Source organism: Panulirus ornatus, chromosome 2 (genome assembly GCF_036320965.1).
Source record: "Panulirus ornatus isolate Po-2019 chromosome 2, ASM3632096v1, whole genome shotgun sequence".
Taxonomy (NCBI): domain Eukaryota; kingdom Metazoa; phylum Arthropoda; class Malacostraca; order Decapoda; family Palinuridae; genus Panulirus; species Panulirus ornatus.
Genome location: NC_092225.1, coordinates 209,949 through 225,919, shown reverse-complemented (window position 1 = coordinate 225,919; position 15,971 = coordinate 209,949). Strand labels below are relative to the sequence as shown.

The window sequence follows — 15,971 nt, the reverse complement described above, 5'->3', positions numbered from 1 at the left end:
GCGCGAAAGAGAGACTTTTGGATGTTAATGTGCTGAGAGGTGCAACTGGAGGGATGTCTCATCATTATCTTGTGGAGGCGAAGGTGAAGATTTGTAGAGGTTTTCGGAAAAGAAGAGAGAATGTTGGGGTGAAGAGAGTTGTGAGAGTACGTGAGCTTGGGAAGGACACTTGTGTGAGGAAGTACCAGGAGAAACTTAATGCAGAATGGAAAAAGGTGAGAACAAAGGAGGTAAGGGATTGGGGGGGGGGGATGGGATGTATTTAGGGAAGCAGTGATGGCTTGCGCAAAAGATGCCTTTGGCATGAGAAGCGTGGGAGGTGGGCAGATTAGAAAGGGTAGTGAGTGGTGGGATGAAAAAGTAAGCTTATTAGTGAAAGAGAAGAGAGAAGCATTTGGACGATTTTTGCAGGGAACTAATGCAAATGAGTGGGAGATGTATAAAAGAAAGAGGCAGGAGGTCACGAGAAAGGTGCACGAGGTGAAAAAGAGGGCAAATGAGAGTTGGGGTGAGAGAGTATTATTAAGTTTTAGGGAGAATAAAAAGACGTTTTGGAAGGAGGTAAATAAAGTGCGTAAGACAAGGGAACAAATGGGAACTTCAGTGAAGGGGGCTAATGAGGAGGTGATAACAAGTAGTGGTGATGTGAGAAGGAGATGGAGTGAGTATTTTGAAGGTTTGTTGAATGTGTTTGATGATAGAGTGGCAGATATAGGGTGCTTTTGGTCGAGGTGGTGTGCAAAGTGAGAGGGTTAGGGAAAATGATTTGGTAAACAGAGAAGAGGTCGTAAAAGCTTTGCGGAAGATGAAAGCCGGCAAGGCAGCAGGTTTGGATGGTATTGCAGTGGAATTTATTTAAAAAGGGGGTGACTATTGTTTACTGGTTGGTAAGGTTATTTGATGTATGTATGACTCATGGTGAGGTGCCTGAGGATTGGCGGAATTCTTGCATAGTGCCATTGTACACAGGCAAAGGGGATAAGAGTGAGTGCTTAAATTACAGAGGTATAAGTTTGTTGAGTATTCCTGGGAAATTATATGGGAGGTTATTGAGTGAGAGGGTGAAGGCATGTACAGAGCATCAGACTGGGGAAGAGCAGTGTGGTTTCAGAAGTGGTAGAGGATGTGTGGATCAGGTGTTTGCTTTGAAGAATGTATGTGAGAAATACTTAGAAAAGCAAATGGATTTGTATGTAGCATTTATGGATCTGGAGAAGGCATATGACAGAGTTGATAGAGATGCTCTGTGGAAGGTATTAAGAATATATGGTGTGGGAGGCAAGTTGTTAGAAGCAGTGAAAAGTTTTTATCGAGGATGTAAGGCATGTGTACGTGTAGGAAGAGAGGAAAGTGATTGGTTCTCAGTGAATGTAGGTTTGCGGCAGCGGTGTGTGATGTCTCCATGGTTGTTTAATTTGTTTATGGCTGGGGTTGTTAGGGAGGTGAATGCAAGAGTTTTGGAAAGAGGGGCAAGTATTCAGTCGGTTGTGGATGAGAGAGCTTGGGAAGTGATTCAGCTGTTGTTCGCTGATGATACAGCGCTGGTGGCTGATTCATGTGAGAAACTGCAGAAGCTAGTGACTGAGTTTGGTAAAGTGTGTGAAAGAAGAAAGTTGAGAGTAATTGTGAATAAGAGCAAGGTTATTAGGTACAGTAGGGTTGAGGGTCAAGTCAATTGTGAAGTAAGTTTGAATGGAGAAAAACTGGAGGAAGTGAAGTGTTTTAGATATCTGGGAGTGGATTTGGCAGCGGATGGAACCATGGAAGCGGAAGTGAGTCATAGGGTGGTGGAGGGGGCGAAAATTGTGGGAGGAGAAGTGGGAGACCAAATTGGAGATGGAAAGATGGAGTGAAAAAGATTTTCAGTGATCGGGGCCTGAACATGCAGGAGGGTGAAAGGCGTGCAAGGAATAGAGTGAAGTGGAACGATGTGGTATACTGGGGTCGACGTGCTGTCAATGGATTGAACCAGGGGATGTGAAGCAACTGGGGTAAACCACGCAAAGTTCTGTGGGGCCTGGATGTGGAAAGGGAGCTGTCGTTTCGGTGCATTATTACACTACAGCTAGAGACTGAGTGTGAATGAATGGGGCCTTTGTTGTCTTTTCCTAGCGCTACGTCGCACACATGAGGGGGGGGGGGTTGTTATTTCATGTGTGGCGAGGTGGCGATGGGAATTAATAAAGGCAGACAGTATGAATTATGTACATGTGTATATATGTATATGTCTGTGTGTGTATATATTTATGTATACGTTGAGATGTATAGGTATGTATATTTGCGTGTGTGGACGTGTATGTATATACTTGTGTATGTGGGTGGGTTGGGCCATTCTTTCGTCTGTTTCCTTGCGTTACCTCGCTAACGCGGGAGACAGCGACAAAGCAAAATAAATATATATATATATATATATATATATATATATATATATATATATATATATATATATATATATATATATATATATGGCTGTTAATGTGCTGAGAGGTGCAACTGGAGGGATGTCTGATCATTATCTTGTGGAGGCTAAGGTGAAGATTTGTATGGGTTTTCAGAAAAGAAGAGTGAATGTTGGGGTGAAGAGGGTGGTGAGAGTAAGTGAGCTTGGGAAGATCTGTGTGAGGAAGTACCAGGAGAGACTGAGTACAGAATGGAAAAAGGTGAGAACAATGGAAGTAAGGGGAGTGGGGGAGGAATGGGATGTATTTAGAGAATCAGTGATGGATTGCGCAAAAGATGCTTGTGGCATGAGAAGAGTGGGAGGTGGGTTGATTAGAAAGGGTAGTGAGTGGTGGGATGAAGAAGTAAGAGTATTAGTGAAAGAGAAGAGAGAGGCATTTGGACGATTTTTGCAGGGAAAAAATGCAATTGAGTGGGAGATGTATAAAAGAAAGAGACAGGAGGTCAAGAGAAAGGTGCAAGAGGTGAAAAAAAGGGCAAATGAGAGTTGGGGTGAGAGAGTATCATTAAATTTTAGGGAGAATCAAAAGATGTTCTGGAAGGAGGTAAGTAAAGTGCGTAAGACAAGGGAGCAAATGGGAACTTCAGTGAAGGGCGCAAATGGGGAGGTGATAACAAGTAGTGGTGATGTGAGAAGGAGATGGATTTAGTATTTTGAAGGTTTGTTGAATGTGTTTGATGATAGAGTGGCAGATATAGGGTGTTTTGGTCGAGGTGGTGTGCAAAGTGAGAGGGTTAGGGAAAATGATTTGGTAAACAGAGAAGAGGTAGTGAAAGCTTTGCGGAAGATGAAAGCCGGCAAGGCAGCAGGTTTGGATGGTATTGCAGTGGAATTTATTAAAAAAGGGGGTGACTGTATTGTTGACTGGTTGGTAAGGTTATTTAATGTATGTATGACTCATGGTGAGGTGCCTGAGGATTGGCGGAATGCGTGCATAGTGCCATTGTACAAAGGCAAAGGGGATAAGAGTGAGTGCTCAAATTACAGAGTATAAGTTTGTTGAGTATTCCTGGTAAATTATATGGGAGGGTATTGATTGAGAGGGTGAAGGCATGTACAGAGCATCAGATTGGGGAAGAGCAGTGTGGTTTCAGAAGTGGTAGAGGATGTGTGGATCAGGTGTTTGCTTTGAAGAATGTATGTGAGAAAATACTTAGAAAAGCAAATGGATTTGTATGTAGCATTTATGGATGTGGAGAAGGCATATGATAGAGTTGATAGAGATGCTCTGTGGAAGGTATTAAGAATATATGGTGTGGGAGGAAAGTTGTTAGAAGCAGTGAAAAGTTTTTATCGAGGATGTAGGGCATGTGTACGTGTAGGAAGAGAGGAAAGTGATTTGTTCTCAGTGAATGTAGGTTTGCGGCAGGGGTGTGTGATGTCTCCATGGTTGTTTAATTTGTTTATGGATGGGGTTGTTAGGGAGGTAAATGCAAGAGTTTTGGAAAGAGGGGCAAGTATGAAGTCTGTTGGGGATGCGAGAGCTTGGGAAGTGAGTCAGTTGTTGTTCGCTGATGATACAGCGCTGGTGGCTGATTCATGTGAGAAACTGCAGAAGCTGGTGACTGAGTTTGGTAAAGTGTGTGGAAGAAGAAAGTTAAGAGTAAATGTGAATAAGAGCAAGGTTATTAGGTACAGTAGGGTTGAGGGTCAAGTCAATTGGGAGGTGAGTTTGAATGGAGAAAAACTGGAGGAAGTGAAGTGTTTTAGATATGTGGGAGTGGATCTGGCAGCGGATGGGACCATGGAAGCGGAAGTGGATCATAGGGTGTGGGAGGGGGCGAAAATTCTGGGGGCCTTGAAGAATGTGTGGAAGTCGAGAACATTATCTCGGAAAGCAAAAATGGGTATGTTTGAAGGAATAGTGGTTCCAACAATGTTGTATGGTTGCGAGGTGTGGGCTATGGATAGAGTTGTGCGCAGGAGGATGGATGTGCTGGAAATGAGATGTTTGAGGACAATGTGTGGTGTGAGGTGGTTTGATCGAGTGAGTAACGTAAGGGTAAGAGAGATGTGTGGAAATAAAAAGAGCGTGGTTGAGAGAGCAGAAGAGGGTGTTTTGAAGTGGTTTGGGCACATGGAGAGAATGAGTGAGGAAAGATTGACCAAGAGGATATATGTGTCGGAGGTGGAGGGAACGAGGAGAAGAGGGAGACCAAATTGGAGGTGGAAAGATGGAGTGAAAAAGATTTTCTGTGATCGGGGCCTGAACATGCAGGAGGGTGAAAGGAGGGCAAGGAATAGAGTGAATTGGAGCGATGTGGTATACCGGGGTTGACGTGCTGTCAGTGGATTGAATCAAGGCATGTGAAGCGTCTGGGGTAAACCATGGAAAGCTGTGTAGGTATGTATATTTGCGTGTGTGGACGTATGTATATACATGTGTATGTGGGGGTTGGGCCATTTCTTTCGTCTGTTTCCTTGCGCTACCTCGCAAACGCGGGAGACAGCGACAAAGTATAATAAAAAAATAATAAAAAAAGATATATATATATATATGTATATATATATATATATATATATATATATATATATATATATATATATATATATATATATGTGTGTGTGTGTGTGTGTGTGTGTGTGTGTGTGTGTGTGAGAGCCTTCTTTATAGGAACAAATACATTAATAAGAGTGGATTGAGAGAGGAGTACAAGTTTTGGTATACATTTGGGCATGAGGTGGAGTTGTGTGAAGCCACAGTGGCTCTTTATCATATGTAGAATAAAGTGACAATAGATGAAAACCAAGCAAATGAACGGGGTTATAGGGATTGATTGTGGTGGTGACGTTTGCTGGCAAGTGAAAAGCCTCTCTGTGGATGTTACTCATTTGTGTACTAAGTATGAAGAGTTCCAGTTGTTAGTGCATTTTATATTTGTAAGCGTAGGCCATTGGAGGTAGATATGATCAAAAGCAAAATGTGATGCTGTTTGAAAGGAAACAGAGTTAAGGTATAGATATTTCAAAGCACCATAAAGTGAAAAGAAGAAAGTGTACTAAATTCTGTTATAGGTATGGGGGAAGAAAGACTGGAAAAGAGATGATTGAAGTATTTGTGTGCTAATTTTGATGAGGTTGGTGATATGATAGGTGAGATGCAGAAGAGATTAGTAGAGGGTAGAAGATTTATCAGCTCCCTTAATATAATAATGAAGGGTAGATATGTATGAAAGTGAAGAAGAATTAAGGAAAAGCATCATCCTCTCGACCGTAACCCATGGATCCGAAACATGGACAAAAAATGAGTCACAAAGACAAAGAATCCAGGCTGTGGAAATGAGCTATATGATAGGAGCATGTGGTATGACTAGATGCAGTGAAATATGAAATGAGGGGGTGTATGAGAGATCTAGTATGACAGGGAATGTAAAGGGAATAAATTGTGGAGTGGTAGACTAGGTGAAACATACTTTGAGGTGGTTTGGGCTTGTGGGTGGAATGAAGATGTGGAGTTTATAGAGTGTGTGATAGTAGAGTTAAAGGGGTTGATGTGAGAGGAAGACCACCTGTGACATGGGGAAAGAGAATGAAAGAGAAGGGTTGGTGTGAAAGGAAGCCCATAGTAGTTATTTTTCATTGTAAAATCCTTCTATTTTGTGTGTAGCGCAACTACATTCTGCAATCAGATCGGTGCGATTTTCATTGAATTAATGGGACCGTATTGGTTAATTATTTTGTTTATGCTTTATTGGTTTTTCTTGTACAATATGTAATATCTTCATTTTCCAAATATTTTCTCAAAGAAACAGAATCGCAAAGTTACACCTCTTAGCAAAAATTATGGGACATTGAGAAAGAAACACGGAAATAATTCATACGTTCAGAAGTGGAAAATGTTACTAGCAAGATATTCAATGCATAGAAAAAGTTGATGTAATAATATGTTGTTCAGTTATATTGTATTTCAACAAATTTCTTCTCAGCGAAATGCTGAGGCAGGTATAAGCAATTCATCCGTTTTCAATATTATTTGTGTTTTGTTGCTATCATGTAAACATAAGGGAACGAGACTGAAATTTCTTTTTTTAATGCAGTTATCACTGGTTTGTAAAGTTTTTATGGCATGAGAAGTATGGAAGAAGATGAAGATGTTATTTTTGAGGTAAGGCCAAATAGTGTCATGTTATGTTTTGATGGCAAAGTATCACCTAAGAATATCATGCAGGTGATTTTCGTACATGTCTTATGTCATGGTTGTTTCTGTGGCAAGGCTAGGATTAAACAGAAACATTGTAATCGAAGAATGGTGTTAGATAATTTATTGTTATTATGTAGTTTATTGATGTGCGTTTGTTGACTTACTGCAGTTTTACAAAGCTTGAAACTAAAACTTGCATTTACAAATTGTTTATGCATTCATTAAATTGCCATAGTATTGGCAACAGTATTTCAGGTGGTATAATGTCAATATTTGTGCTGTCAATACATTTCTTACATATAACAGAAGTCATTTAGTCTGCAGTATGTAGAGCTTATTTTTCTAGTATAAGAACGATAATAGTGAGGAGGGCTAAGGAGATTAAAAGTCTTGTGATAAACAAAGTATCCCTTAACACTGAGTACCACTGAAATGGTTTGTGGCAGGTGTATGTGATGTCTCCATGGTTGTTTAATTTGTTTATGGATGGGGTTGCTAGGGAGGTGAAGGCAAAAGTTTTGGGAAGAGGGGCAAGTATGCAGTCTGTTGTGAATGAAAGGGCTTGGGAAGTGTGCCAGTTTTTGTCCGCTGATGATACATCGCTGGTGGCTGATTAGGGTCAGAAACTGCAGAGGTTGGTGACTGAGTTTGGTAAAGTGTGTGAAAGAAGAAAGCTAAGAGGAAATGTGAATAAGAGCAAGGTCATTAGTTTAAGTAGGGTTGAGGGACAAGTCAATTGAGATGTGAGTTTGAATGGAGAAAAACTGAAGGAAATGAAATGTTTTAGATATCTGGAATTGGATTTGGCAGCAGATGGAACCATGGAAGCACAAGTGAGTCACAGGGTGGGGAGGGGCTGGAGGTTCTAGGACCGTTGAAGAATGTGTGGAAGGCGAGAACGTTATCTTGGAGAGCAGAACTGGGTATGTTTGAAGGAATAGTGGTTCCACCAATGTTATATGGTTGCAAGGCGTTGGCTATAGATAGGGTTGTGCAGAGGACGGTAGATGTGTTGATAATGAGATGCTTGAGGATAATATGTGGTGTGAGGTGGTTTGATCGAGTAAGCAAAGAAAGGGTAAGAGAGATTTTTTTTTTTTTTTTGCTTTGTCGCTGTCTCCCGTGTTTGCGAGGTAGCGCAAGGAAACAGACGAAAGAAATGGCCCAACCCACCCCCATACACATGTATATACATACGTCCACACACGCAAATATACATACCTACACAGCTTTCCATGGTTTACCCCAGACGCTTCACATGCCTTGATTCAATCCACTGACAGCACGTCAACCCCAGTATACCACATCGCTCCAATTCACTCTATTCCTTGCCCTCCTTTCACCCTCCTGCATGTTCAGGCCCCGATCACACAAAATCTTTTTCACTCCATCTTTCCACCTCCAATTTGGTCTCCCTCTTCTCCTCGTTCCCTCCACCTCCAACACATATATCCTCTTGGTCAATCTTTCCTCACTCATTCTCTCCATGTGGCCAAACCATTTCAAAACACCCTCTTCTGCTCTCTCAACCACGCTCTTTTTATTTCCACACATCTCTCTTACCCTTACGTTACTTACTCGATCAAACCACCTCACACCACACATTGTCCTCAAACATCTCATTTCCAGCACATCCATCCTCCTGCGCACAACTCTATCCATAGTCCACGCCTCGCAACCATACAACATTGTTGGAACCACTATTCCTTCAAACATACCCATTTTTGCTTTCCGAGATAATGCTCTCGACTTCCACACATTCTTCAAGGCTCCCAGAATTTTCGCCCCCTCCCCCACCCTATGATTCACTTCCGCTTCCATGTTTCCATCCGCTGCCAGATCCACTCCCAGATATCTAAAGCACTTCACTTCCTCCAGTTTTTCTCCATTCAAACTCACCTCCCAATTGACTTGACCCTCAACCCTACTGTACCTAATAACCTTGCTCTTATTCACATTTACTCTTAACTTTCTTCTTTCACACACTTTACCAAACTCAGTCACCAGCTTCTGCAGTTTCTCACATGAATCAGCCACCAGCACTGTATCATCAGCGAACAACAACTGACTCACTTCCCAAGCTCTCTCATCCCCAACAGACTTCATACTTGCCCCTCTTTCCAAAACTCTTGCATTCACCTCCCTAACAACCCCATCCATAAACAAATTAAACAACCATGGAGACATCACACACCCCTGCTGCAAACCTACATTCACTGAGAACCAATCACTTTCCTCTCTTCCTACACGTACACATGCCTTACATCCTCGATAAAAACTTTTCACTGCTTCTAACAACTTGCCTCCCACACCATATATTCTTAATACCTTCCACAGAGCATCTCTATCAACTCTATCATATGCCTTCTCCAGGTCCATAAATGCTACATACAAATCCATTTGCTTTTCTAAGTATTTCTCACATACATTCTTCAAAGCAAACACCTGATCCACACATCCTCTACCACTTCTGAAACCACACTGCTCTTCCCCAATCTGATGCTCTGTACATGCCTTCACCCTCTCAATCAATACCCTCCCATATAATTTGCCAGGAATACTCAACAAACTTATACCTCTGTAATTTGAGCACTCACTCTTATCCCCTTTGCCTTTGTACAATGGCACTATGCACGCATTCCGCCAATCCTCAGGCACCTCACCATGAGTCATACATACATTAAATAACCTTACCAACCAGTCAACAATACAGTCACCCCCTTTTTTAATAAATTCCACTGCAATACCATCCAAACCTGCTGCCTTGCCGGCTTTCATCTTCCGCAAAGCTTTTACTACCTCTTCTCTGTTTACCAAATCATTTTCCCTAACCCTCGCACTTTGCACACCACCTCGACCAAAACACCCTATATCTGCCACTCTATCATCAAACACATTCAACAAACCTTCAAAATACTCACTCCATCTCCTTCTCACATCACCACTACTTGTTATCACCTCCCCATTTGCGCCCTTCACTGAAGTTCCCATTTGCTCCTTTGTCTTACGCACTTCATTTACCTCCTTCCAGAACATCTTTTTATTCTCCCTAAAATTTAATGATACTCTCTCACCCCAACTCTCATTTGCCCTTTTTTTCACCTCTTGCACCTTTCTCTTAACCTCCTGTCTCTTTCTTTTATACATCTCCCACTCAATTGCATTTTTTCCCTGCAAAAATCGTCCAAATGCCTCTCTCTTCTCTTTCACTAATAATCTTACTTCTTCATCCCACCACTCACTACCCTTTCTAATCAACCCACCTACCACTCTTCTCATGCCACAAGCATCTTTTGCGCAATCCATCACTGATTTCCTAAATACATCCCATTCCTCCCCCACTCCCCTTACTTCCATTGTTCTCACCTTTTTCCATTCTGTACTCAGTCTCTCCTGGTACTTCCTCACGCAAGTCTCCTTCCCAAGCTCACTTACTCTCACCACCCTCTTCACCCCAACATTCATTCTTCTTTTCTGAAAACCCATACAAATCTTCACCTTAGCCTCCACAAGATAATTATCAGACATTCCTCCAGTTGCACCTCTCAGCACATTAACATCCAAAAGTCTCTCTTTCGTGCGCCTGTCAATTAACATGTAATCCAATAACGCTCTCTGGCCATCTCTCCTACTTACATACGTATACTTATGTATATCTCGCTTTTTAAACCAGGTATTCCCAATCATCAGTCCTTTTTCAGCACATAAATCTACAAGCTCTTCACCATTTCCATTTACAACACTGAACACCCCATGTATACCAATTATTCCCTCAACTGCCACATTACTCACCTTTGTATTCAAATCACCCATCACTATAACCCGGTCTCATGCATCAAAACCACTAACACACTCATTCAGCTGCTCCCAAAACACTTGCCTCTCATGATCTTTCTTCTCATGCCCAGGTGCATATGCACCAATAATCACCCATCTCTCTCCATCAGCTTTCAGTTTTACCCATATTAATCGAGAATTTACTTTCTTACATTCTATCACATACTCCCACAACTCCTGTTTCAGGAGTACTGCTACTCCTTCCCTTGCTCTTGTCCTCTCACTAACCCCTGACTTTACTCCCAAGACATTCCCAAACCACTCTTCCCCTTTACCCTTGAGCTTCGTTTCACTCAGAGCCAAAACATCCAGGTTCCTTTCCTCAAACATACTACCTATCTCTCCTTTTTTTCACATCTTGGTTACATCCACACACATTTAGACAGCCCAGTCTGAGCCTTCGAGGAGGATGAGCACTTTCCGCGTGACTCCTTCTTCTGTTTCCCATTTTAGAAAGTTAAAAAAAAATACGAGGAGGGGAGGATTTCTGGACCCCCGCTCCCGTCCCCTCTAGTCGCCTTCTACGACACGCGAGGAATGCTTGGGAAGTATTCTTTCACCCCTATCCCCAGGGATAATATATAATGTATAATATATAAAAAACACATGTATATACGTACGTCCACACACGCAAATATACATACCTACACAGCTTTCCATGGTTTACCCCAGACGCTTCACATGCCCTGATTCAATCCACTGACAGCACGTCAACCCCGGTATACCACATCGCTCCAATTCACTCTATTCCTTGCCCTCCTTTCACCCTCCTGCATGTTCAGGCCCCGATCACACAAAATCTTTTTCACTCCATCTTTCCACCTCCAATTTGGTCTCCCTCTTCTCCTCGTTCCCTCCACCTCCGACACATATATCCTCTTGGTCAATCTTTCCTCACTCATTCTCTCCATGTGCCCAAACCATTTCAAAACACCCTCTTCTGCTCTCTCAACCATGCTCTTTTTATTTCCACACATCTCTCTTACCCTTACGTTACTTACTCGATCAAACCACCTCGCACCACACATTGTCCTCAAACATGTCATTTCCAGCACATCCATCCTCCTGCGCACAACTCTATCCATAGCCCACGCCTCGCAACCATACAACATTGTTGGAACCACTATTCCTTCAAACATACCCATTTTTGCTTTCCGAGATAATGTTCTCAACTTCCACACATTCTTCAAGGCTCCCAGAATTTTCGCCCCCTCCCCCACCCTATGATCCACTTCCGCTTCCATGGTTCCATCCGGTGCCAGATCCACTCCCAGATATCTAAAACACTTCACTTCCTCCAGTTTTTCTCCATTCAAACTCACCTCCCAATTGACTTGACCCTCAACCCTACTGTACCTAATAACCTTGCTCTTATTGACATTTACTCTTAACTTTCTTCTTTCCCACACTTTACCAAACTCAGTCACCAGCTTCTGCAGTTTCTCACATGAATCAGCCACCAGCGCTGTATCATCAGCGAACAACAACTGACTCACTTCCCAAGCTCTCTCATCCCCAACAAACTTCATACTTGCCCCTCTTTCCAAAACTCTTGCATTCACCTCCCTAACAACCCCATCCATAAACAAATTAAACAGCCATGGAGACATCACACACCCCTGCCGCAAACCTACATTCACTGAGAACCAATCACTTTCCTCTCTTCCTACACGTACACATGCCTTACATCCTCGATAAAAACTTTTCACTGCTTCTAACAACTTGCCTCCCACACCATATATTCTTAATACCTTCCACAGAGCATCTCTATCAACTCTATCATATGCCTTCTCCAGATCCATAAATGCTACATACAAATACATTTGCTTTTCTAAGTATTTCTCACATACATTCTTCAAAGCAAACACCTGATCCACACATCCTCTACCACTTCTGAAACCACACTGCTCTTCCCCAATCTGATGCTCTGTACATGCCTTCACCCTCTCAATCAATACCCTCCCATATAATTTACCAGGAATACTCAACAAACTTATATTATTATATATATATATTATATTATACTTTGTCGCTGTCTCCCGCGTTTGCGAGGTAGCGCAAGGAAGCAGACGAAAGAAATGGCCCAACCCCCCCCATACACATGTATATACATATGTCCACACACGTAAATATACACACCTACACAGCTTTCCATGGTTTACCCCAGACGCTTCACATGCCTTGATTCAATCCACTGACAGCACGTCAACCCCGGTATACCACATGGCTCCAATTCACTCTATTCCTTGCCCTCCTTTCACCCTCCTGCATGTTCAGGCCCCGATCACAGAAAATCTTTTTCACTCCATCTTTCCACCTCCAATTTGGTCTCCCTCTTCTCCTCGTTCCCTCCACCTCCGACACATATATCCTCTTGGTCAATCTTTCCTCACTCATTCTCTCCATGTGCCCAAACCACTTCAAAACACCCTCTTCGTCTCTCTCAACCACGCTCTTTTTATTTCCACACATCTCTCTTACCCTTACGTTACTCACTCGATCAAACCACCTCACACCACACATTGTCCTCAAACATCTCATTTCCAGCACATCCATCCTCCTGCGCACAACTCTATCCATAGCCCACGCCTCGCAACCATACAACATTGTTGGAACCACTATTCCTTCAAACATACCCATTTTTGCTTTCCGAGATAATGTTCTCGACTTCTACACATTCTTCAAGGCCCCCAGAATTTTCGCCCCCTCCCCCACCCTATGATCCACTTCCGCTTTCATGGTTCCATCCGCTGCCAGATCCACTCCCAGATATCTAAAACAATTCACTTCCTCCAGTTTTTCTCCATTCAAACTCACCTCCCAATTGACTTGGCCCTCAACCCTACTGTACCTAATAACCTTGCTCTTATTCACATTTACTCTTAACTTTCTTCTTTCACACACTTTACCAAACTCAGTCACCAGCTTCTGCAGTTTCTCACATGAATCAGCCACCAGCGCTGTATCATCAGCGAACAACAACTGACTCACTTCCCAAGCTCTCTCATCCCCAACAGACTTCATACTTGCCCCTCTTTCCAAAACTCTTGCATTTACCTCCCTAACAACCCCATCCATAAACAAATTAAACAACAATGGAGACATCACACACCCCTGCCGCAAACCTACATTCACTGAGAACCAATCACTTTCCTCTCTTCCTACACGTACACATGCCTTACATCCTCGATAAAAACTTTTCACTGCTTCTAATAACTTTCCTCCCACACCATATATTCTCAATACCTTCCACAGAGCATCTCTATCAACTCTATCATATGCCTTCTCTAGATCCATAAATGCTACATACAAATCCATTTGCTTTTCTAAGTATTTCTCACATACATTCTCCTCGCAAACGCGGGAGACAGCGACAAAGTATAAAAAAAAAAAAAAAAAAAAAATTCTTCAAAGCAAACACCTGATCCACACATCCTCTACCACTTCTGAAACCACACTGCTCTTCCCCAATCTGATGCTCTGTACATGCCTTCACCCTCTCAATCAATATCCTCCCATATGATTTACCAGGAATACTCAACAAACTTATACCTCTGTAATTTGAGCACTCACTCTTATCCCCTTTGCCTTTGTACAATGGCACTATGCACGCATTCCGCCAATCCTCAGGCACCTCACCATGAGTCATACATACATTAAATAACCTTACCAACCAGTCAACAATACAGTCACCCCCTTTTTTAATAAATTCCACTGCAATACCATCCAAACCTGCTGCCTTGCCGGCTTTCATGTTCCGCAAAGCTTTCACTACCTCTTCTCTGTTTACCAAATCATTTTCCCTAAACCTCTCACTTTGCACACCACCTCGACCAAAACACCCTATATCTGCCACTCTATCATCAAACACATTCAACAAACCTTCAAAATACTCACTCCATCTCCTTCTCACATCACCACTACTTGTTATCACCTCCCCATTTGCGCCCTTCACTGAAGTTCCCATTTGCTCCCTTGTCTTACGCACTTTATTTACCTCCTTCCAGAACATCTTTTTATTCTCCCTAAAATTTAATGATACTCTCTCACCCCAACTCTCATTTGCCCTTTTTTTCACCTCTTGCACCTTTCTCTTGACCTCCTGTCTCTTTCTTTTATACATCTCCCACTCAATTGCATTTTTTCCCTGCAAAAATTGTCCAGATGCCTCTCTCTTCTCTTTCACTAATACTCTTACTTCTTCATCCCACCACTCACTACCCTTTCTAATCAACCCACCTCCCACTCTTCTCATGCCACAAGCATCTTTTGCGCAATCCATCACTGATTCCCTAAATACATCCCATTCCTGCCCCACTCCCATTACTTCCATTTTTCTCACCTTTTTCCATTCTGTACTCAGTCTCTCCTGGTACTTCCTCACACAGGTCTCCTTCCCAAGCTCACTTACTCTCACCACCCTCTTCACCCCAACATTCACTCTTCTTTTCTGAAAACCCATACAAATCTTCACCTTTGCCTCCACAAGATAATGATCAGACATCCCTCCAGTTGCACCTCTCAGCACATTAACATCCAAAAGTCTCTCTTTCGCACGCCTGTCAATTAACACGTAATCCAATAACGCTCTCTGGCCATCTCTCCTACTTACATAAGTATACTTATGTATATCTCGCTTTTTAAACCAGGTATTCCCAATCATCAGTCCTTTTTCAGCACATAAATCTACAAGCTCTTCACCATTTCCATTTACAACACTGAACACCCCATGTATACCAATTATTCCCTCAACTGCCACATTACTCACCTTTGCATTCAAATCACCCATCACTATAACCCGGTCTCGTGCATCAAAACCACTAACACACTCATTCAGCTGCTCCCAAAACACTTGCCTCTCATGATCTTTCTTCTCATGCCCAGGTGCATATGCACCAATAATCACCCACCTCTCTCCATCAACTTTCAGTTTTACCCATATTAATCGAGAATTTACTTTCTTACATTCTATCACATACTCCCACAACTCCTGTTTCAGGAGTATTGCTACTCCTTCCCTTGCTCTTGTCCTCTCACTAACCCCTTACTTTACTCCCCAGACATTCCCAAACCACTCTTCCCCTTTACCCTTGAGCTTCGTTTCACTCAGAGCCAAAACATCCAGGTTCCTTTCCTTAAACATACTACCTATCTCTCCTTTTTTCACATCTTGGTTACATCCACACACATTTAGGCACCCCACTCTGAGCCTTCGAGGAGGATGAGCACTCCCCGCGTGACTCCTTCTTCTGTTTCCCATTTTAGAAAGTTAATACAAGGAGGGAAGGATTTCTGGCCCCCCGCTCCCGTCCCCTCTAGTCGCTTTCTACGACACGCGAGGAATACGTGGGAAGTATTCTTTCACCCCTATCCCCAGGGATAATATACACATATATATACATATACACATACACACACATACACACGCACATATACACACACACACACATACATATATATACATATGAAAAATGTAAGAAACAATTTAGAAAACTGAAACTTCTAGCTTGAAATGAATGAAAAAACAAACAA

The 15,971-nt window shown here is 42.4% G+C and overlaps 1 protein-coding gene across 2 annotated transcripts in view; it reads left to right on the top strand.

Annotated features, from left to right (window-relative positions):
- The first annotated feature begins 6,357 nt into the window (after positions 1-6,357).
- Positions 6,358-15,971, top strand: part of LOC139753297 (uncharacterized) — a 138,768-nt gene continuing 129,154 nt past the window's right edge. The window contains exon 1 of one of the 2 annotated variants that reach the window (XM_071669598.1): positions 6,358-6,566. In XM_071669598.1, coding sequence (XP_071525699.1) covers positions 6,528-6,566 — 39 coding nt within the window. In that variant the 5' untranslated portion in view covers positions 6,358-6,527. The remainder of the gene's footprint in view (positions 6,567-15,971) is intronic. The other variant, XM_071669588.1, reaches the window with a different exon arrangement.